The sequence below is a fragment of the Dendroctonus ponderosae genome, unplaced genomic scaffold (assembly GCF_020466585.1).
Source record: "Dendroctonus ponderosae isolate FM_Combo_2020 unplaced genomic scaffold, Dpon_F_20191213v2 Dpon_F_20191213_6, whole genome shotgun sequence".
Classification (NCBI taxonomy): Eukaryota; Metazoa; Arthropoda; class Insecta; order Coleoptera; family Curculionidae; genus Dendroctonus; species Dendroctonus ponderosae.
This window is the reverse complement of record NW_026018814.1, coordinates 8,401,487-8,426,761: the sequence shown is the minus strand read 5'-3', so window position 1 is coordinate 8,426,761 and position 25,275 is coordinate 8,401,487. Positions and strand designations below refer to the sequence as shown.

Here is a 25,275-nt window from a genome sequence, read left to right as displayed (position 1 = left end):
CTCACACTGTATCAGTTATTTATCATTGTTTGTTTTATAATCAGTTGTTCGTTATTTTCGTAATAGTTCTTCCTGTTTTCAATCTCGACTTCATGTAAAGCTGAAATTTTGTGTATTACCATAGAAAGGTATTTGCCTGAAATGTTTGTTTAGTTTGACGCTAAACTTTATTCTGCGATACTGAACAATAATTGCAAATCAAAGCACTTTTGAACAACTCTTTTGTTACAGATATACAGGGTGTCCCGTAAGCTCATGATCAAAAGGGTACTGCGATATTCTTTGGGCCAAAAGAAGACGATCTGCCCTAACTTTTATTAACAAAAAATGCTCCTCTGCTATTGGTGGTCAAAGTTCTTCAAAAAAATTATTTTTTACCGAAATATCGGGAGAATGGTACGATGTATTTTAGTGAAACTCGCTGTGAATTTGTTCTTATGTAACACTCATATTTTGATGAAATAATCGAGTTTAGCGGTTTTCGACAAGTGGTGAATTATTGAGTGTCGTGGTACAAAAACTACCAGAACTTTTTAGTTGGAGGAGGAAATCAACTAATTTTTTTGGGTTGATGCACTAATCATTTGTTCACAATTTTGTGCTCTTTGTAAAATCTTATAGCATTCATAGTTTTTGCGAAAAAGAAAAATTCGTGCAACGTTCGCAAAAATATAGTTTTCGTTTTCTAAATGCCAGTAGAAAAAATAGCGAGTGATTGTTCAGAAGTCGTGATCAAATCGAGCTGTTAACAACGTGATTGTTTTCGTTAGAAGATTTTCGCAAATTGAAACCTTTCAACTGGTTTGTCTAAACGTGCCTTTACCAGTTTTCATTCCAACATAAACAGTCGGGTTTTGCTCTTTAACCAGCCAGTTAATATCGCAACTCGATATTATAAACAATAGGCGTCCTAATGAAAATATGGGCCCGTTTATTTCCTTTCCATTACCGGCTTTTAGGTTAATTCGCTGCGACCGTTGACTGATAGAAGCATAAATATTATTGTAGAACATGTGCTAGCTGGGACTTTTTATTTTCATTTCTGAATCAATATTTACGGCTTTTTTTTCATTTGCGCCGCCCGTCAGGAACGGTTGCCGATGGGCGGTTTATTTTCGGATGTGTAAGTTTATTCCACTTGTCACTATTCCATTTGGAAAGTGATCTATTGCGTTTTAAATGTGATTAATTCTTAAAAGCCTGCTACAGAAGTGCGTGTAAATTGTGATGAGAACCTAATTGGGGGGTCGGTTCTCGGATTTTTCTGATTTGTTCATTAGACATTCTTATTGAAAGTGACCGGGGGGAAAATAACAATGGTGAGTTAACGCTTTTTTGAAGTTGAATACTGCAGTAATTAAGTTCTTGGAAAGCGTTTGAATCAGATAAATCACACCTTAATCAATGAGCTGAAGGATACCTATGATTCAGGTCTAGTTATTAAACAGGGTATTAAAGATCATTAAAACACAGGTTTTTCTCATCATCTCAATCATTTTCTAAACTGTAAATGTCATTGTTCATTATCAATCAAACGAATTAAAAATATATTCATTCTTTTACGCGTGTCTGAGTTTTTTTTCGCAGCGTTTGCTCCTCCATATTTGGCAGTTGCATTATTTGGCTATTTTAGACTCAAGTGCTTACTGCGCTGTGATTAGAACCGGTTTAGAATCGTATAAAAAAATCAATTTGCAACATACAATTGTTTACATGTGGTTGTTCTCGTGTCTAGTAAATAAACCGGATACACCGAGTATTCTGTTACAAATCAGAATTTTTTGTTGAAAATGTTAATAATTTTTGATAAAAATATAGTCCAGAATACTGCTTTTTAACAGGTTAGTAAATGTTGGTCTCCAAGTGCAATTACCCGCTCAACTCCCATTTAGCCTGTAAAAATTCGTAACTTCCACTAGAGTAAGTAGCAACTTGCAGTCTTCACGGTCCTTACAGGATAATTGACTATTAAAATCTTTTAATTTTAATCAAAATCGGCCAAAATTCTGATTTTTGCCAATTGAGTAAATGAAGGTCTCAAATTTCATGTGTTCAATCAATTGATTAATGTTGTTGTTTAAAAATTCAGAACTTCCGAACTAAATAAAGTAGAGATTTGAAGTCTTCGCCGTTCTTAGAAGATATTTGATAATAAAGATATTAAAATTTTTATTGAATTTGTCATAGATTCTGATTTTTTCTGCTTAGTAAGTATCGGTTTTGAAAATGAATGTTTCCATTCAACTCTTTTTTGTTTCAAAAATGCTAACCGTTGAACTAAAGCAGGCGGCGACTTGAAATTTGCAACCTCTTAAGAAAACCCTTGCTGCAAGAAATYAACAATTTTTAATGAAAGTCTTGCMCTATACTGATTTTTTCCAGCTTAGTAGTAAATGTTGGACTCAGGACTCAGGTTCCATGTGATCAACCAACTGCGCTCACACGTTTAAAAGTTCCAAATTTCCGAATCAGATCATGCAGCGACTTGATATAATCACCGCTCTTAGACAATGCTTGGCTCTAAAAATGTTGAAATTAATATTGGATTTGTMATAAATTCTGATATTTTTCAGCGTYTATCAGTTTCAAACTRAAAATGKCCACTCAACCCTCTTTKATTTAAAAATTCCTAACCGCCGAACTAAAGCAGGTAGCAACTTGAAATTTGCAAATGTGTCTTTTGAAAACACATTTGACGCTTAAGGTGCTGTAATTTTAAATAAAATCGTCTCAAACTCCGATTTTTTCCATTTTATTAAATATCGGTCTCAAAATTGAGGTTTGAACTCAATTGTAGTCTGCTTTAAAAATTGGCATCTTCCAAACTAATACGAGTAATAATTTGAAATTTTTTCAATCATTAGAAGACACTTGAGTCGAAAGATGTGGCGATTTTCATCAATATTGCACAGAATCATGATTTTTGCCGGTTTAGTAAATGTTTTCATTAGTCATAAAAAAAAATTCAGGCAAGATTTGGAATTTTTGGCAAAAAATCTGCTATAAAAAATTGAAATCAGAAATAGGCCTAGGTATTCTAAAAAAATTAAATATATTAACTTCAAAAATAGAAAAATGCGAATTTAATAAGCTGCTTTTCTATACGAATGAAGAATGAATAATGGTACAGACGCAAAAAGTTTGCAGTCAATAAACTCTTTTTTATACTTTACTTACCAACATTTTGTTTTAAAATTAATTTGGAAAATTGCCAGTTTCTCGACATGTTACAGTGGCAAATTGAGGAATTATTTAAACGCAAGTTGACGATAAACCATTTAAGATATTAAATTTGTTGTGGTTATTCGTATGCGTAAAGACATCGATTCACCGTATTTTTTGCTATGCTTGGTATCTTTCAGATGTTTCGTGATATAAACCATCAATTAAAAAAAATACTCAAAAGGAAATGTTAAACGTATCTGTTGTGGTTGAATAACAATCATTTGTTGAAATGTTTTGCTGAACCGGACTATAATCCGCCGACAAAGGTTATGCAAATGGCTATAATAAATTACAAAAATATGTGTGATAAGATCCCCATACTTAACGCGGTTTACTTACATATCTATTATGCCATCTTTTGCCGCATAGTTTGATTAATTTTTTCCTTTGATTTATCATCATTCAAAATCGACATTGAAATTCCGGATTCCTTCATTGTCATATCGGCGGAATTCGTTTGAAACGAACGAAGGACTTGTAGGCATTCAAAATAAATGTCGCGGTTATTTACCGAGGCCGATTTACATAAAACAAGGATTTTGGACGCGATTACTTAAAAAGTCATGTAGATGGCATTGGGAACACTCAGTACAGCTATGTTTGCTTTTTTGTCCACTGCGACTTAAGTAATTCAGCATCCATCGGGTCGGATAAAATGTGACATGGGTGCGAAACTATTCCAGTCAGGTTTTTGGGCTAATAAAGCCGGCAGCCTGGTGAATTTAGCGATTCCCGGTGAATTATCGGCGATCTGACCAAACAACAGACCAATAAACCGGTGGTAATCACGGCCGTTATCTCAGCCCGATCTTAGCGGGGCCCCCATTAACAGACGGTCTCATTAGCGGCGACGGCCTAAAATATTCTTGACCACCACTGATTTGCATTGGCACCACAGTGGTGCCAGACTTTTCCAACATCCTGTAGAATCACCCATTCTGGATCATCTTTCCATTATTAGGAATCATTGCTTCAGATGGCCAATCCAGGACTTCTGATAACGTCTATAGAATCATCACAACCGAGGGTTAGGTTTATGTGGTACACTCGGTAACAAAATTAGATTTACGCTTTATAGTTGCAGCATAATGTGCTTTAGCCGACAAGAAAATTATGCATAAAAGTACTCATTCTTATCGTTTAACAAAGCCGTTATCTTCCGAACGCAGCATTTGTTACTCGTATTTAAAATAAAACAGTTAAATAATAAAACGTTCAAAAAAAATTACCACTGTACAATATTTTGACCCACTGCGCATTGGGAAATAATCATAATTCCCTTGGGAGTAATAATAATAAGCAATATTACGTTCAAAAGTAGTCGAAGAAGCATTTCAGTTAGCCAATTATCGCACAGGTAGCAAGCTTAGGTTCAATGACGTGAACATGACATCGTCCTTTGGTGAAAATCGACCATAAAGTCGTGGTACAATTTTAACCTACAAATGACGTATCTGTGACGCGATTTTTCAGCGCGAAACATTTGCACTTAACTGACGACTATTTAACGTTCTTTATAAAAAACTACAAATTTAATCATTATGTTATATTTATAATATTTTTAAACATTGTAGTAATAAGGTTATGAGACCATATTTGTGTGGTTCATATGAGGTATAAGTGTGAAAAGGTTCGTTAACAAAAACCAAGCAAAGGTAATTAAATTTAATATAAATAACGACTATTATTTCGAAGATGAATGACGATGAATGTGCAATTAAACTTTTTTCTAAGCTGAGTTGTTCAGTTTTGGTGGGTAGACAGATTACATAGGTATATGAGTATTCACTGAAATCAGGTACAACACAAAAGTATATCGTGTTTGTATTATTTGGTCTAAAAGTATTTATGTTGTTCGGGTTATTAGTAAATTAATGGCTTTTCCATTTGATAATGTGGCACCATCCAAACCTGCTACCTTTACACCGCTTTAGAACTTGAGGAATGTTGTTAAATTTTTGTAATAAATCATTTAAACCGCATATTGTACATTTATATTTATATAACCGGTGATGTCGTAACTCCCAAAGATACCACCCAATAAAACGGAAAAACCGTAACTTTTTTGGTCTAGAATCACGTCAATAAGACGTTAAACTCTGCTTTTGATTTAAGAATATTAGAGCACTTTAAAATAGAAATTTTAACTTTGACCAATTTCTTATAACGCATTTAATTTTTTTACTTAGGCACTGCTTACAGTTTCAGAGATTTTTAGATTTTTTTCAGTTAGTTTTAGCTTTTATTTAAATTCAACAGATTCAGATTCAACATTGCTTCCGTCTATCCTCAAAATAAAATATTTTTTGATTTGTTTAAAGTTTTGATAGATTATATTTGTTTAGGCCAAATTGAAAATAATACTTTTTTGTTGTTGCAGATGCAGACACAAAGCAGAGCGGAGAAAAGCTTGGTAAGTGCATTTTACCTAATGTTTTTCGTTTGCGCGGATAATTTTTGAATTGAAACTTACCATTATWTGGTAAGAGTTTTTGGTAATCAAGCACCTTTGTAAGGCAGAGCAAGARTMATTTGYTAACAAACATCTGGTATCAGAATGGTTTATTRGCTKATTACTGAATCGAAAATTCATGCACCAACAATCTGGTARTAGGAATTAACCCTGATTTTATGAAGRAATTAMGGAGGAAAMTTTYGTGGTGATTTTCGCAAAAATTTTMAATTTTTYCTATATTTCTYACAGTTTTAAGTCATCGACACAAATCCCCAACAAAAGTTGTATTTTCCTATTATCAGCTTTCRTCAGACMCGTTAACGTYATATTGTTGGCTCAAAATAAATTTCTTATAAAGTTTTGCATWGAAAAGTTCACTTTTTAAGTTTGAGAGTGAGAAAACAATTAATTTWAAAAAATCGGAATTATAAAACTGCGTATCGGCAAATGCGAGAGTTGCCTGRTATTTTGCACGAATAAGAAAGAAAATTAGAAAATGAAGYTGACAAACATATTGATTTTGAGTGACAATATTATAAACATTTTTCTTTATAAAATTTGAGCTTTGTTAATTTATTAATAAGTGAAACTGAGCAATYAAGRAATTAYATCTTGATGTAARRATTTAATTTYGTTTWCTTCTGCATCTATTTCTGTAGCGTTTCTATTAAACCAAWTTTTTCTACTAARGAATTTACTGTCTAACTGATTTATATTAGACTSTGCAGTTCGAACAATCACAATATAGAGTTACTTARATTTGGASCATAGTTTTGTATACGATTTGATAAAAATTKKATTGCTTCCCTTTTTGGACTGAGTTTCCAAAAAATTAGAAATAAATCAAAAGTTATTTTGGGGGGTTTTATTAAAAACGATTGGACTGCGCCGCCTGTTCTATCAGTTAACGACAAAAGGATTGTTTAGCACTTACAAGTATCGCTTTAAAATATTTTAATTTTTGAATCACCATGTACCTATATTGGGACATTGAACCATAAACATATTTCTTTACGATGAGGAACAATGAAAGATATTCTTTATGATACACTTTGAGGATTTGCGTTTTATGAAAAACAGAGAAATTGTTGGTTGGTTTTTAATTTTTTTATAATTTGTCGATTCTTTAAATCATTGTAGGCAAATGTTTCCTATTTCAGTTTAGGTCCTGCTCAAACTGAAAAAGGAAGTTTCAATGACATGTCTTCAAAATGTCTACCAAAATTAAAAAGCTATTAGCAGAATAAAATAATAAAATAAAATGTTATCAAATCTTGAATAATAGGTACATTGCAAGAAATAATTTGAAATGAGGTGAAATGAAATTCGTTGAACAGACGCAGTTAACAATCTTATTGCAATTAAGAAAAACCTTGCAATTAAGAAAGAATRAAAAYTRATATTAGARAAATCCTACATAATAAAATGAGCAATTTAAGTTGAAGTTYGTTTAGTCAAATTAAAGATTTGACACCTAAATAGCWGCATGAATTCCAAGTAAAATGCTAGGAGATWAGTCGACTTTGATTTTAAATKACAAGKTTTTATCGTTCGATAAGGTTTTTTATTCTTCTGSTGTCGTTTTTGTCATTTAATAGTAATCCTTTGTTTTAKTTKATAATTGTAATTTTTGAAAMATTRYAGCAAAATAGTTAACTATTACCTACATTTTTCATTACATTGCACAAAAACTTTTGGTAATTTAAATACAGTCAGTTAACYGGTAATTYAGCCAAATGGTGGGATGTCAAATTGTTTTGTTTTTGTCAAAGTAAATGAACGTTTTTCTGGCAACGGTGTGTCACCAGGCCGGCTGACAGACCCGATACGAGTCCGCGTGACGAACCGCGACTACCTGCGCGTCGACGGCGTAAATAACTCCCAACACGTCGCTAATTGTTCGCGTTATCTTAACGTTCATCTCGAATTGCGCGGCATCATTCGGAGGAGCCAAAGGGATAATATGTCGATGGTGTCCTAGACCAGCGGCGCATCCAGGCCAACCGCAAAAAGTCTTTTTTTTTTAACTAGCTGGGAATTTTTTTTTAACTCGCCAATAGTTTTTCTTTAGAGCTGCTGGTAGCTGCTTTATAAATTTTATCTTGTGCTGGGTAGATCGAGAAAAATTCTAAGAGTATTTGAAAAATCGACGCCACTGATTCAACGCTCTATCAAGTGGAGAATATCGACCGCTCATCTGTGGCGGCCCCTTTGGAGTTAATGAAATATTGACGTTTCGAATGCAATCGATTATATCTTCAGGCAACGTGTGACAGCGCGAACGCCACAAGATAGATCTTGATCAATCTTGTCAATCGATAATCGCTGAATCTGACTTTGCAGACCAGAAAAGAAACAATTGAACTGAGCAATGTGAATCCATGACCGGCTATGTCTGATAGAGTAGTAGTCGGCTTTGGAATGATTACTGGGTTTTATGCTTTATTCAATTGTGGTTTGCGGAGAAATTGTTGAAAAAGTTGACTTATTATTTGGACTGATGCCACACTTGACTTTTATTGCGAATTTCTCCTAAAGCATTCAAGCAAACATTGGGGAAATTTAATGGAGATTAGCAAAATTTACCAGAAAGAATCATATTATGAACCCAAGAAAAGTTATGCGGCAGATGAAGCTTTATGACCCATAAATCTCAAAAATTCTGTGTGTGAATTTGATTTTGGAAAAATTGCCTTCCTCGGGGACATTTTCAATTGATTCAATAGAAAAGTAATACTTTAAAAGAGAGCAAAAAACATGTCTTTTCGTCCGATAAAATACTGTCCTTTGCTTGAAATGGAAACACTTGTAATTATGACCGTTTAACTAGAGAAGCCGGTGTAGACAAAGTCACTTCTTCTACAAGCCGAGTAATCGGCTTGTCGATCTGTGAAGGCCCGACCGTTCAGTTGTTATCTGGGAATTTGCATGCCCGATTGCGAGTTATTAAAGCGACCAATGAATCCGCAGGCACATTTTAAAACTGGTAATTAAACCACGGCATGCGGAATTGTGATCCCCACTGGCAAATATACGGTATGAAATTAGTTTAATGTTCGCCACATCTGTCTAGTGAGTAAAGCGGAACGTGTGAACGCAGCTATAAGTCAGTGGCGTAACATTAGGGACCGAGTAATGCAGCCTCAAATAAATCGAAAATGTAGGTAGATGGTTTCGAAATAACGAACAAATAAAACGAGATGTTTAGAATCACTGAGCAAACATAAAATGACTGAAATAAAATCTGTTTTAAATTATGCGCGTCATATTTTCTGTTTGAATAAGGGAAAATCATATAGCATTTCTTTAGGTACTGAGTTGAAATTGCGCCAAGGCTTAAGAGCATTCATGTTTTAAGCTACTTGAGTAAACGCAACAGAAATCGTGCAACATATAAAATAAAATGGTTTGTATAAAAACGTTTGGTTTTCCAATTTTTTGGATCAGTCAATGGTATTCATCCTTTCAAAAAATTACAATCTGCGGGGTGAGCCAGTTTTTATTGGCAGAACTCGAACATTCAAATGGACTTCACGCTAAGTTTAAGTCTGTAACTTCGTTTTTAAGTTACAGATTTTTCAATTTTTTTAAGTTTTAAGTACACAGCTTTTACAGTTTTTGCGATATTTTATTCAACGTTTTTCTGCAGTTTACCTGTCGTGGACCGCATCCATGTTATTGAATTTTGGATTTTCAATCAGAATACTCAAAATTCAATCAAAATGGACATGAATTTCTTTTTAACTAGCAAAAACTGAATTTTCAGTCACAAAATGTACTGAAAAATAACTGAATTTTTAATCCATTTTTAACAGTGCACCTATAGGTAAGTAGGTATGTAAAATTTTAATTTAGTTTAGTGGAACATTGTAATCAAAAATTATGCGCAAGAACGAGATAAGAAAATTAATTCATCAAGGAAATTCAATTTAAAATTGTCCATTTTATAAAGATTAAGATTTTTATATTAAGGACATGTTACACATCTTATTTGCGTAATTTTTGCATTATAACGCGATGTCAATACATAAAAAAAAGTCCTGGACATTGATAGTTAAGGTGCAAAAAAAGCATTCAATATGAGCTTATTTGGGTTACTTGATCTTTAATGAAATGGCGAAACCTTTTGAAAATCGGTTAAAAATAATGTATGTACAAACAACCTCACTAGCAAAATTTTGAGCGGTGTCAGGTAAAGTCTAGGCTAATAGAAAAACTAGGTACACGAGCTCACTTTAATCAACGCATTTAATTAAGCCAATTCCCCGTCCGATAAGCATATAAATCTTACATTTCTTGTTGAAGCTAAATCTACTGCTCACTTCGCCACTTGCCGAGCTTATCCGCTTATTAATTACCTTACCGCACAACTAGATGGCAAAAAAACATAGTCCCGGTTAACATAATAATCTACCGGTTTCTTGTAATCTAACGAACGTTGACTGTAATTATTCGTAACGAATGCTAGATATCCGAGGTAATTTTCAATTAAAAATCTGATATAAAATCTTAATTTGTTGACTTTTGCGGTGCCGCGTTTCCTTAATGCCCTCCTGCGGAGCGAGCTTAAATGCTTCTTTAATTAAGGCAGGTTAGTAATTTATTATTCTCGGCAATGTTACTTTGTCGCTTACTATTAACGACAGTCGAATCAATTATATATTGAAATCAAAAGTGTGGTAATGTACGGGACTCTCCGATCACCGGACCTTGACCTCATCGACCCGGTGGTAACATTCGACTTGTTTTATGGTATCCGCCATAAAATTAGTGGCATTCCTGACAAACGATTCAATTTTTTCTTCTCTTACCCGGCTATCAGCGCCAACATTTTTCAAGTTCCCTGAATTCTAGACGGTTTTGCCCCGATCTTTGAAACATGGCTACCGATAAGGTGAGGCCAATGTAAACCAGAAGAAATTGTTTGTTTATTCAATTCCTCACTCTGTCTGTTCAAGATRTTTAAGTTCAAGTTGAAGCCAAAAATCAAATGTTCATGTGCTACCAGCTGTTTCTTCAAAAAACATTAAATTMATATTCAGATTATTTCGCCCTGATTTTTGGTTCGCCTTTARTGGCTTCTGTGGTGTGAGCTGRAGGAGTTATGGTCGATTATTCCGTCTTTAAAACTTAATTTTCAGTTATATTCCGTAAAAACCCAACATTTTCTAATTGAGGATTATTTGGTTATAWATTTCTATGTGGTAAAACTTGAACTTTCTTCTTAATGAAACTGGTGAATTTCYACCTGACGTTTCGCAAGCGCGCGCGCTTKGCATCTTCAGAGATRSTAGCTGTGCCATTCTATTTTCCGGGTCATTTTGCTTTTAGTTTCAGCAGGTTTTATGCTATAGTTGWCTGGTTTCATGTTATCTCAATTCAAAATGTAGRTTCATCTACATAGATTCGAGAAAAAAACATATCAATATYATATTCTTCCTAAAAACTTACGGGTTTCAGTTACACATTCTGCACATAAACCATTTTTTTCGATGCTTTTTACTGAAAACTTGAACTAGTTAGAAAGCTATCTGCAAAAGCTAAGAGAAAATTTGAGTGTGCCATTTAAAACACCAAAGTTGATGTGGGTAGTGCTTTTATAAGCATTTCAAGTGCACACCCTGTACACTCGAACGCAAAATTAACGATCAAACAGACAAACTAATCGGACATCCTTTAATTTTTTTCAAGCAATTGATAATTGATAATTGAATTGATAATATTTTCTCTACATTATTCGCCCTTTATGGGACACTCCGGAATTTTAAAAGCTAAATGTTTAATGTATGCATTAGAGTAATTGCAAATTATAAATATTTAATATGCTCAAATGAAATTGGAGCGCAAATTATTAGAAAAACTGACGTGTTTATGATTAGAGGAAAAGTAATTGGAACATTTAGTGTTAATGGGTTTGGTCAATAAAATATTCCATTTCATACTGCAAGATTGCCGTCCAATCAAATGCCTATCTACGATATCAATCTAAGTGTGATTTCATTGCATCTAGTTTTCGTTTGAAATTAGTTGCAATTTCCGAGTTGCAGTTGTTAAAACTGTTTCAGCAACCGTTCGTTTGTTCGCAAAGTTTGCTGAGAATGCCAGAATAGAACAGCGCTTGTAGCTTTTGGAATACACTAATTGGGGCAGAAAAGTTTTACGATTTTCAAAACTTTTCTATGCCGTATGAGTGTTTGCTAGATTCGCTTAAAATATAAATACAGAGAAGTAATAGGAAAGTTGCAAAACTCGGAAGCGGAAAGAAAAAAGCAAATATTTTAGAAACAATTTTATTGAATAAGAGATGAAAATTCCGACTGGTATCTATAGTGAAGTCTGCACTTTTATCACTTTTTCTTCGAATTTTATAGAAAAGAACAGTATACTGGCCATTTTTCTTCTCTGATTTGAAGGTTTCATACTTGAGTACTACAGTAGTATCGGTTGTTTGTGGCTTAAAAGCTGCAAATTAAAAACAGTAATACTTAATCTGATTTAAGAAGAATTTTCGCAAATTGCTTTTGCTCATATTTCTTTATGTCAACCATGTAATTGAAATGAAAGTCCACATAATGGGTAACGAAAAGTGCATTCTTCCCAAATCCTAATAACATTTAATAATGTTACTAGAGTATTATGAATGAATTCCAATATTTAGCATAAAGTGCGAATGCCAGTATAATGATTAGGTATTTGTTTACTTGTAAGGAAAACCCTATACTGTGTGAAATTAGTATGCTATGTAATGGCGCATAAAAACCCATATCGTCGTACATATTATCGTTATTAATAAGCGCAACAAACGAGCTAGTCGGCCGTAATGTCGCGATAACCGTTAAAGATACCTATACGGTAATTAATAAGGCATAATTAGCAGTAATCATCAATTTTCGTGAAGTATGGACTTATCGAAACGGCCGCCTCGTTAACCTCGCGTTATTAATTATGTCACCGACACTGAAAACATTTTTGCGATACGGAATCTACACCTCTAATTAGGTGTAAAAGTGACGGACATTTTTTTTGCATATTGAAACTCCAGAACAAAGAAAACGCAAATGTGGCTAAACCACTTGGAATGCTTCTAATGGATAGCTTGCAAAATGCGGTATTCTTTAAAAGAGTTTGACACCTTAGCCAATAGGGATTGAATCAATGGTGAAACAAGCAGCGATTTGCTTATGACCTGATCCTTAAGTATTTTGTGATATTTTCAAAAAATCTTGATTTTCACTTCATTTGTCCAATGCTTGACCCCGAGAAATCAGAGACAGTTTGGACATTTCGCATCGTATCGTTTCAATGGAAAAAATCGTCCTTATAAAGAAAATAATTTATTTTAATTTAATTAATTTTCTCACATCTTTTATTTCAGATTGATAAATAGTGCTCTTATTTCGTAATAAGAACGAATTATTTATCAAAAAATATCAAGAATCAAGAAATATCACCTAGAGGTTGCGACAGACTTAGACTCAAGGTGTAAGAGAAAATTCCAGTTAGTAAAGAATTTAATTTGGAAAATTAGCTTGACGTTTAGCTAGCTATTTTCTGCCTTTCCTGCCTCTCTTGTCAGCTCCTTTGAATGAGAAAACTGGTCCTGCTAACTGACGAAAACAACCAAAGCTTAGATTTTTTCGACCTTTTTCAAAACTCCTCTAAAAAGGAAATTTTTTTATCCATTGTTTCTAGTCGTTGTTCTTACATGTCATTTGCTTTGTCCATAAAATGTATTTAAAATTTTCTGTGACCATAAAGTATTTTATTATATTTAGTTTGGATCAATTCAAATAGGTATATATATATATATATATTTGAATATATATTCAAATACTTCTCACAGAACAACTAGGCTAGTTAGGACACTTGTTGGCAGCTCTTTCGAAAGAAGAAAACTTTCCTAATAGAAACTGGAGAGAATCAACTCTGGCTTCTGTTTTGATTTTTTTGGCAATTTTTAAAAATTCAGCTACGTCGTTCCATCAGTTCAAACAGGTCTAATAGATCCAGGATTACTTTCAATTCTAGCATGCTTTAAGAGCCATTCTTCAAATAATTGTGACTGAAAAACTGATTCAGTAAGAAGACTCTTTTCAGAAGTTCATTTTGAGCTCATTTGTAGTAAGCACGACGTGTCTATAGTTGGCACGGACAGCAGCCGAATTTTTTAATTTTCCCAGGTTTAAGTATTTTTCAAATCTGAACTTACCAAGTTAGTTCACTATGACTCCAAACCAAACAGGTTTTCGTAAGATTATTTTCAAATGATTGTTGTGGAAAATCTAGGACAGTTAGGAGGTTTTTTTTGTGCTAACTGGAAAGGGAAAATCTTTCTTTATAGAGATGGAAAAAATTATTCAACCTCCGCTTTTAAGAATGTTTGGGTAATTTTTAAAAATCAAATCAACTTGTTATTATATTATTCAACTTTAGGTTCATGCGTGATTTATGAGTCACTTCGCACACGTTTTACCCAGAAAAATAGACTAGTTGAAGCACCTCTTCCTTACCCCTTATTTCAAAAGGGTTTTTAAATAGTTTTCGAAAAAATTAAGTCAATCCCTTAATTGGGCGCTTTTTGAGATAGTTTTCCAAACATGGCAGCGACATGTGGTTAAAACATGTTTCTAAAACGCTCTTCGATTCTTTCTGTTCTGAATTACTGGAAGCGAAAAACACAAGTTGATGATGTACCCTTAAAATCGAAATGTTTAATTGCGGTATAAAAGCCTGTTCAACAGTTTCTTGGAAAATAGATTCAACATAAATAATACACATTTTCTCAACTTGAAATCGTAAAAAATCTGTATTATTCATATAAATTGTTTGTATGTTCAATTCAAAAATGTCATCTTGCTGAACTAAAGCAAACCCAACTTATTAAAGGGGGCTCTATTAATGACTTCTCACACTTGAAAGCGTTCATCTTTATGTTTTTTGTGTGATTTTCGACAAGGTCTAGGATTGCAAAACATTTGGCGTTCGAGTGCCACTCTGTATCAGTTTCGGCTTTTTGCACTTGATATTTACACAATGTTGGCAGAATTCAAATAGTTGGGAAAATAACTCACTTGAATTGCTAAATTTAAAACACTTATTAAGATAACATTTTAATAATTGGGTTTAATTGTTTATTGAACTCGGAATATATGAATAAATACACTTTATTATCAAAGTCTTTCGGGAAGCAGTACAAACGTATGGGAAAATTGAAAACACAAAAACCACCAAGAAATGTTCGAACCATTTGAGGACGTCTTCTGCTTACAGTAGGAATTAGACAACGGAAAAGACAACAAAGTTAGTTCAACCCTATCCGCTGATAATGGGCAACAAAGAACCATTAAAAAACCAAATAGATGGTACCGATGGTAAATAGTCGGGTTCCGGCGGCATTCTGTGCCTTCACAATAAACTCGAGACTCGGTAGCGACGGCTTTGGTTAGCACGGGGGTGCTAAACGGCACGACTGGGGCCCCCGGGCGCGCGCTTTGTTTTTTGGGGGCATCGCCGCCGATAGCAATTTGAATGTGCTCGTTTATAGACGTTCGGTGTTAATTTTTTTATACCCGCAAACCGGGCATTTCGTCTTTGAGTCACAAAGCAACCGTTGCCTTTCAGTCATAATCCAATGATGAGATTGATGGTGGTAGGCCATAAAAGTGGACTATAAACTTTCAGGATTTGCGTCAATATCGCTTGTACCAATGGGCTTAAAATTGGCTGTTTCCAAGAAACTTAGCCTTAGGTAAATCACGCAATGTTGTTCCTTCACACCTGGATGAAAGGTCGACCGGTTTCCAGGTAAATATACATAGCATAAGCTAGTTATTGTCCTTGTTGTTATACTCCGGTTATGGTTCAACTGCAGCAGATAGGCTGTAGTTTATTACATTTTCACGTTTGAATGAGAAGAAAAACTAACATATGGAAGGAACCCCCTTAAAAAACTGCAAATAGTCGGAATACTCCTTACAGAATGTGTCCAGTCAAATACATCTGTCGCTTCTTCTTTATCTAGGCCGGAATTAGACTGACTCTAATACCGGAATTTGCCAACAAATCGGGGAGAAGTGCGTAGAAAACCGGCATAAAAGAAATTTCAATTTACAAAGCATCCAATCCCTCATAATCGTCTATTTTTAATGGAACTCTATCTGAAAGATAACATCGGCTAATCATAAAACAAACGAGCAAAGAGATAAAAAATTACTCTAATTACCCGCGTACAAAAAAACATAATCGTAAAAAACAATACAAATCGTCGTGGCGTGTTAATTGAATTAACGATATAGCGGTACGTAATTTCAAAGGATGACCTGCAAAAACGAGAACGAATAATACGAGATAGAGCGTTTTATATTATGTATTTTTAATTCAATTGTATGCCAGCCAAGTTATTTCGTATTGCGAGATGTGTATCATCAGGTGCGAGCTGTTGGGAACATAATGTATGGGCTTCCGCCAAGGAATTGCCCGTGTAATGTTGGAAGTTGAGTTTCATCATTGCAATGTGTTAGAACCGTATTTTCTATAGGTCGAACTAACTACCGTTACTAAAACTTGTATTTTCATGATTAATTTTGATTGTCGTCTACAGCTTCGTGGTCTTCAGTTTTCTGTGTCTACCTGTTCTACCATGGCTACAAGTGGCAAAGCCGCATAAATTGTATGTTTTTACGTAATTACCTATAAATTTACCTCACACTATTACTTTGAAATTTATTTCACCAGTGCGTTTGAAGTAAATAGTTTGTAATAATTGTAAGTACTGCCACGGATAGGCGCTCCCTTAAACGTCTGACTTAGAAGAGTGAAGCATCAATCGTTTCACTCACGCGCCGAAGAAGGACAAACGATATATTGACCAACTTAGAGAGAAACAGAGGCACAAACAGTGCATAAACAGGGTAAACAAGGCGCACACATGCAAACGAAGATGCAACTTAGAACTCATCCGCCGTAGAGAGAAACAAAGATGATTAAACAGTAGATAAATTGGGCAGACAAGGAGCAGACATACAGACAAAGATGAGTTTTTCAATCGGTTACCTTCGGCAGAATTCGCGATGTATTAATAATACACAAAGCAACGTTGCAGATGCATATGTTTTTCAATTACTTCTGCACTTTTTCATATATTTTAGACTTACGTTATACTAGAAAATACCCTACGACCGCTTTTTACACTTATCTAGCCTTGAATGATTTCTCCTTGGGTAAATTTACAATATGAAAAATTAAATAGTTTTTGCACATTCACTTTCCTTGCACACGATAATTCATCTTAACCTATCCAAAGTTATCACACCAATATGCGAAAAATCGGTTCTTAAACATTATTGATTCTCGGGCAATTTAATAAAATTGTTGAAGGCTGCGCTAATCAGATCAATATACTTAATAATTGCATGAGTTTCAAGTAGGTACATTAAATATTGATCAAATACTTTAGATCGGTTGGGTATTTGTGCCGATTGTCAGTCAAGGTGAGACTTTATAATGTGAAGTATATAATTCAAAAAAAAATGTGTAAGTCACATCCCCAATACCGTACCATATTCTATTACTTTTAAACGTGTATCAAGAGCGCATTAAAATTTTAAGAAAAGAAATAGGAAAGAAAGAGTAAAGTAATAAGCAAAATATTTCCAAGAACTTGAAAGGTATTTGGCGCGTTACCGCATTTGCTCATGATATTGACCAGTTTTTTAAATTACATTTTTCAGAAATTGAATCTAGCAGTCTTTCTTCCAAAAATCCTTCCTTGCATTTTATTGGCGTACCTATTAATTCCAAATCAAAATCAATTCCTGGGCTTCAGTCATTTATTGTCTATTTATCAATTAAAAAAACACCGAAACGTATTTTAATTGATAAATAGACAATAAATGACTGAAGCCCAGGAATTGATTTTGATTTGGAATTGAAACACAGTCAGGAAAGTATGGACAATCTACCTATTAATATCCTTAATGAAACACCTTGTAGTTATATGTAATCTGCACTTGTGAGTTCTTGCTAAAAATATCTCGTTTTCAGTGAATTTTGCCCAACTTTACCATAAATTGCCTGATTTTGTCTGAGGTCTCCGAAGAATGTTCCTACAAATTCTTCCTATAAAATTAAATTACAGATTACAAATTTTAGTACTCATTTTCAAATTTAATTTGGAAAATTTGTTTTTTCAAAATTAATTTGTCATGGTGTGGTTAACGATTTTTTGGAAGTGCTCTTATTTTTTCTGGGAATCTCCGATCTACATTTTTTAATTTTTACTGTCATCAATACTTTATTATTCTAATTTAAATTTCTTCGTCCATAAAAACTCACAAAAAATAGTTAAGTTTAAACTCTTTGATGACTGATATATGTCTATATTTGCCAGTTGAATGGGCATTCTTCTATTTAAAAAATCCTCAAGAATCTTAAGATAATATTATRTTTTTAAATTGTACTTAATATCTGCTTTCATAAGATTTTGTTTGCCATATGCAAGATGTTTCAATTTTAAATTATAAATCGACTTATAAATAAAAACAAAATAATCGTTAATAGATCTACTGGTATTACGTACCTTAAAATTCATGGAATTATTCTCATAACATATTATTATCTATTTAAATAATAAAGTGTTATTTTTCACAATTAAAACTTGCATATTGCAAATATTTGAAATAAAATTATCACTTATTTACGCTATAATTGTAAATTTTCCTTCGGAAAAACCAAGTAAAGTACCCACAATAATGTCGTTTTTATCAATACTTACAAATAATTATAATTCTTGATGCAGAAAAACATACTTAATTGGTTTAGGTTAGTGGCCATTAACTATGGGTGTTAATGCGGTAGCTAGCTGATTGCTCGGTTTACTTGCTCGGTATTATTATTTATAATAATAAATACTCTATTTATGGTGTGCAAAAAGAAAAATACTTGGGTCGGTATTTATATGTTCGCCAAAAAATTACGTTTGTTATAAATTTATCTAACAATTTTGTTTTGACTTTTTTCAAATCAATAATTCTATTAAAAAAACGTTTATCGATATTACAAATAATAGACATTTTTATAATGATTGTGATGAGTGCGAACACAAAATGAAATGTGCCCACTATTTTTTTGACTTTAGAATTTACTCTTTTCTATGTTTATTTTTATTATCGCGACTACAAGAACAGCACGGTTTATTAAAGGAATCTTATTGAGTACAATTTTATCTTGAATATACATGTAGAGAGTTCAAGATCCTCTCATCAAGAATGCAGGCAACAAAAATTTGCAAAAAACTTGACGATTTTCTACAACCAAAAATTATTGCAAGCAAAGCATAAGTGGACCAACTTGCAAACCACTTTTTCCATCAAAAATCTAACCACTTTTAACAAATAGCACCGAGTACCGTACATCGCTCGTCTAAATTCGCCTATGTTCGCAAATGATGTGCATCGCACTAGTGCACCTTTTCGGCACCTGGATTTTTGCTAAAATAATAAAACTTGAATCCAATTTTGGAAACAATCTGCAGGCCTACTTGTGCAATGTGGAACATGTGTACTTTGTATGCATAACTTCATATCTGCTGTGATAAGTGATCGACAATTTTACACAGATAAACGCACATAACGAGTTTTTATCGTCGAAAGAAGCAAACAAAACGATTTAGGTCAATAAGTCCTTGAGGTCTATTAATTGCGATATTATGTGGTGTTGTTATTCGTGTGCGATTTTTCCTGTATAAACCTTTCTTAAAAAACCATCAAGTAGGTACCTATTACAGTAAGATTTTGTAAGTATTACATTGTATTCTCGTTAAGCACTTGCTTTGACTGTGATATGATATCTACGACACCAGTAACAGACACCATTATTTGTCACATTCTAAAGTAACAACATATTTACCTCATTAGAGCTTTAATAGATTAGTGCGTGCTGGAACTGTAGGGCAAAAATCAATGATGGAATAATGAGTTCATGGCCCAGGGCTGTGGAAGCAGCTTTACATATAGGAATCATCTCGCCTTCTCTTGCTTTTTTGGTATAAGAAGGGCATTCTTTAACTTCAGTATGTGGTGCTTCCATTTGCCGATTGCAAAACGATAAAATTGCTTGTAATATCCATTAAAATGTTTTAAACCGTTATTTACCAGTTTGTGACTTGTCAACATCTAATGTTTTTCAACTTCTTGTACATTATTTCCTTTCGCTTAATTGCATGGAATTGTACCTTGGTTTTGTTTTGTTCTATTTTGTATAGTTTCTTTGCACATACCTGTACCCATGTACCTATATATATTTTAACAATTTATCTTACTGCTAAGTACGACCTTTTTTTCAAAGATCAAGATTTAGACTGTAATTTGCCTTTTCCATTATTGTCTGTATCGATATTCAAGTTCAGTCATATTTTTGATCATTTGATTCATTAATCAAAATTTATCATTCCTTCAAAGGAGGATTCCTGATGTTTCGGATTTGCAAAGTTGCCGTTTGCTTGATTTGTCAACTTGGCCACAGTCGAGTAGGCGTTTTATCTTTACGCAGTCAAGTTACATAAAACCGATTTTCATGTTCATATGATTCCAATGCAATAATGACGTTTAAGTGATAATGAGCCGATTAATTGTCTAGTCTTCACTCATAAATTTGATATAAGATTAGGAAAACGTAAATTGCTTGACGTTTAGACAGCTTAATCTCATTTGTGTCGCGTTTGGTTGCGAATTTCACACTAGGATAGTAGAAAGTTACTAAAAAATAGAAAAGCGTAAGAAATAACAATGATAAAACTTGGCCAACAAGCACCGAAAGAAATACCGGTTAAATGTCAAAGTTGACATACTTCACATTCACTTGGCAACATGGCTACAGCCAGCTGATACCGCTACGGTTCTGTTACCAACTCCTAGCGGGCAAAAAGTGAACTTTTAAAATGTAACGGCCATTAACGTCAACGGCCAGGGCATTTAGACATAAATTGATCAATTGAGTGATGCTAAGAATTCCTTAAAGTTAAATTCCTCTGAAAATGGCGAGTTTATAAGTTAGTCTAAAACGGTTTGTTTCAAGTTGATCAAATCAAAATTTTCAAATATGTGCATTTTAATTGATTATTTGGAAAGTCTCAAGTCATTTTCAGCAATTTCATGATTGTACCTAATCCAAATCATGCCAACTCATTGAGTGAAAACAAAAATTTGGATCAGGTTGTGAGGGATAAAATACAATTTATGAAGGCAAAATTTTTAGTTAATAATATTAGTTCTATTACAGACAAACCCAAGTCATTAATTTTGTTAATATTGACGATCTTCTGTGTGAAGTGCGGAAGTAATTAAGCCGCATTTTAGATAAAATCGGATTTGAAAACCAGAAGTTCTGTGTATTTCCTCCAATTGGCATGGTCCAAATTCAATTTGCTAGGGTTAAAGATTTCTTGTGTCCAACTAAGCGCGGTTGCAAAATATTGTCAATATCAAAGTATTTAAATATTTAAACAATTATTGTCTACCTAATCGATTCAGTCCTCCGGATCGCTGAACATTAGGCATAACAATGGAAATATTATACATATTTTTTATGTGTAATACATAAATTATTCTATTCTAGTTTTTCGCTTATCCGACGGAACAGCGTTATTTTAATAAACATTTCAGTCGGCGCTTCATGATAAAGCAACACATTTTCACATATTCGGTCTAGAGTTTCTGCATTAATGCATTCAAAACTCGAGAAAAACCCAAGAATTTGTATTTCTTCACTTAGACGATTTCCGAATTGATCTAATTGACGTTCTAATGCTTCAACAAGTGGATCTATTCATTTTTTAAAAAGGTTCATGTAAAATTTCCCCGTAAAAGATTTTTCTGTAAAAATGGAATCACTTTATTTCCAAGAATGTCTAGCCAAACAATAATTTTGTGTGAATATTGAGTGTGACCTTCCCTAAATACGTTGATTGTTATTATCCCAATATCGAGTTGTGTTTATTAGAAAAACAAGTGTTTTAAAATGTTGAAAATAAAACTTTAATTTTCCTCTACTTTTTATTAATTTTGTTCACAAAATTTGATTATCTAGTGGCATTTCTCCAATGCTTGATAAACGTGGATTATATAAAAAAAAATTAAAATTGTGCACTCATTTAGTATTGGTATTAGATACCTATACCAAAGTTCGGATTTGCAACGAAATGGACAAGAATTTCCATTTGACAAATTTAATCTGAGATTCTTGACTCTGATGGCTTCTCATTGCATATTTAGCGTGTTTTTTTTCGGTTTTTGCTTGTTCTTAGATGAATGTGTGCCTAATTTGCCTAATGATCGTTTTACGAGCCCCACAACCTTCACCTTCGTAAATAAATATTCCTTCAATCCTTTGGTCTAACGTGTAAACCATTTTTGTACAGTGTCAATGGAGTGTTATGCACTTTCTTTTCAGTTTCACGGCAACACATTTGCCAAATAAATCAATAAATCTTTCAGTGTTTATAATTCAAATTTACAATTTCTTTATTATTCACATCGGAAACGAGTCGTTTTAAACGACTGGTCGACTGGTTTTTTTTTTGGTGTCCCTGAATAGAGAATTTAATAAGTCCTTTAAATACGCTAAGTAGGTAAAGGAAATTTTAAGGCTAATTACGAAAAGTCTATCAATTAATTTTTGCATCAAACCCAAATTGACTCTAAAATTGTCCAATACTCATAAGGTAAATTGGTAAAAAACTTGAAAGCGACTGAGTCACAAAATAACTTCAGCTCCATTACATCCGTAAGTTTGTCTGTTTGAATAAAATCTTCAAAAAAATTAATTATAGGGAGGCATTTATATGTAATACAAGGCGCTTAATATACCACTCCCAACCTACTACCACGGTATAGGTTAACCGGTAATTTGAATTCAGCTAGGAGTAGATTTTTTCAGAAGTTTGCGTTCTTCCAAGAACCATTCCATGTTTCTCTACTAAGTATAAATCGACATTGATCAATGGTTTTTTCTGCAGGAAACGGACAATTTTTGATGACTGACTGAAGATTATCATCGAGTCAAGTACCTAACTTACGTTTAGGACGGTGTGCGTTAAAACCCTATTCTAATCGATCATTGAGGTGATAAAAGTTGCGTTTGTAGAGCATAACTATTGAGTTGGCCCGTTCTGAAATTAGTTTTGCAGTAAGCACTTGAGTATGAGCGAGACTGATATTGGTCTTGCAAAAAAAGCACGACCAAGACTTTCGCAAGAGTCTTTGTAAAAGGTAATTCGATATTGGACCGCATTAAATCTGTCCTCGTAGTTAGGGGTAGACAAACACGGCCCTTAAAATATGATGAGAAAGTTGAAATGATATAAAAGCATAGGTACCAACGATTTCCAAGCTCCCCAAGTTCTAACCAAAGCAAGTAAAGCAGGGTTTTAACATAGGTATTTCAAATTCAATTAGTTCCAGATTTCTTCACCTCTTCTACCTTACCTAAATCGGGGAGGAGTTGGTACAATCATTTTTTCTAATATTTGTTAAGTAATTTTTACCTTGAAAAAATCTTTTGGTTAGGGAGACCAAAACCTTGCAAGTCTTGGTCTTGCTTTGCTCATCACTAAAAGCAACGCATTTTCACAGATCCGCTCTATTATTACTGTGATTCTATATGCTTTTTAGTAGATTGTATGGATGTAGCCAGGCTACAATTATCTGATCTTTCTAATCTCCCCAAATTAGTATGGCGGGGACTGTTTGGAAATTCCAAAGTTCTCATACGCTTTGATCATGATCAGAACCGCATCAACATCTATAGAATGAAAACCGTTACTCACTGTTTGGTCCACCGTCAATGGAACAGCCATCGTTCAGACCAATGGGGTTCATCACCAGGCTCGGTTGAACCAACCCCCTTTGGTGATGGTGCATCGGCAATTGATGATGCATGGCGATAACGCCGGCCTGCTCCGACATCACCATAACCGGATCACGTTTGATCACCACCGAGAAAAACCGTCACTAGCCAGTCCTTCGGATTATACCTAACTGTATTAATCGCACATGAATGTTGTCGGCACTCAATCCTGACTCAGCACCAGCCCCCCGAACGATTTTCTGCCTTACATACACAGTCCAATGCTTGCGGCAAGTCTGGAAATCGGATTACGGTGTCGGGGTTTGGAGAACAGTCAAACTATTTCACACCTCTGAAGCACCAGAACTCACGTGAAACGTTTTCAAAATTGACCACAGACCTTCGGAACGTTGTTAAATTGTTACTCAAAAAAAACTGAGTCAAAAGCCTGACGGCAATCACGAACCGTCCTCCGAAACGACCGTACATACACGAACTGACGTTTGGAGATTCGACCTAGCTTAGATCCTGCTTAACCGGTCGGGCCGCTTCGTCACCGCTTCGGGGCGGGTCGTGGTTGCTTTGCAGCGCCGGTGCAAGACACGCCCCTCGCAACTGCGCGCCTCGGCAATCCATTGGTGCGCGTGAACGGGGGCACGGACAAAATGGTCGTGGGGATCGATAAGACGGGGAAATGCTCCACCTGTCCCCGCAGTGAGTCTGGTTTTTAGGGGATTTTGGTTCGTGTATGTGTGTGGACGAGTTTCACGTTGTTTGAGATGTAAATTTTTGCAGGGTTGGGTCGGGTTGTTCAACATTTTTGTCCTGACTGGTTTGCCCTAATGCGTGTCTGGGCGCATGGTAGAACGAATTAATCAGCTCTGTAACGAATAGGAACGATTTAGTCAAATGCAGTCAATTTGTGAGTTCAACATTAATTTCTGTGTATATGAGTAATTATGTAAAATTAGAAACTAAAAGGATGATTTTCAATGCGATCTTTGAATGCCACTTGGGATATGGATGGGGTCAGTCTGCCCGGTCAATGCCCAAGTTTCACAAAAATATTCTTAACTGAGAGAAAATAAGAGATAGCTGTACAAGCAAATTTAAAGATCTTAATATTCTTAATTTATCTACTAACAGCTGCGACAATACTTAGGTAGGTATAGGTACTTTTTCAAACAGAAAGAGTCATTTGTTTCGACCAACCGTATGTAACTCGTGTTCAATTGGTACTGGCGTTTGATAGACCAGATATTTAATGTGTCCTGTGTATCTCACATACGTGGTATGTATGGTGCCCTTCTTCGGTAATTATCCGGCGCACTGTTGCCTGGGAAAGTGTCAGTGTTGTAAAATGCTCCGAGTAGCTCCAATAGGATAATTCCGGGAGAGATGAACCACCGTCTGAGATGGACCAGTCGGGTATTTTCGACTGTACATGGTATAGGAAGAATATTTCAACGCTACTCTAATTAATTTTCGGGAGTGGCTTTATTTGTTTCTGCACACATGGTAGACATTTTAACGGTATTTTAAAGGTAAAGGTGCGATTCTAACTAAAAGAAAGTTTTAGAATGCGATTTGTGGTTAAAAATGCATTGCATGGTATTCATTCTGGACAACGTAAATGATGTAAAATCCGATTAATAAATAGATTTTTTGTTTTTTGGTTGTCCGTCTATACCTGAAATTTGGGATAGATGGACCAGAGTAAATCGGGATAGTTGAACCGGTTTTAATTTTTCTGT

General features: G+C 34.3%; 1 protein-coding gene across 3 annotated transcripts in view; it reads right to left on the bottom strand.

The window, feature by feature from the left end:
- Positions 1 to 25,275, bottom strand: part of LOC109533969 (insulin gene enhancer protein ISL-1) — a 65,650-nt gene that overhangs the window by 36,789 nt on the left and 3,586 nt on the right. For 2 of the 3 annotated variants that reach the window (XM_048667514.1, XM_048667516.1), the window contains exon 2: positions 23,502 to 24,402. In XM_048667514.1, coding sequence (XP_048523471.1) covers positions 23,502 to 23,646 — 145 coding nt within the window. In that variant the 5' untranslated portion in view covers positions 23,647 to 24,402. Of the gene's footprint in view, positions 1 to 23,501; positions 24,407 to 25,275 lie in introns of those variants that run through there. The other variant, XM_048667515.1, reaches the window with a different exon arrangement.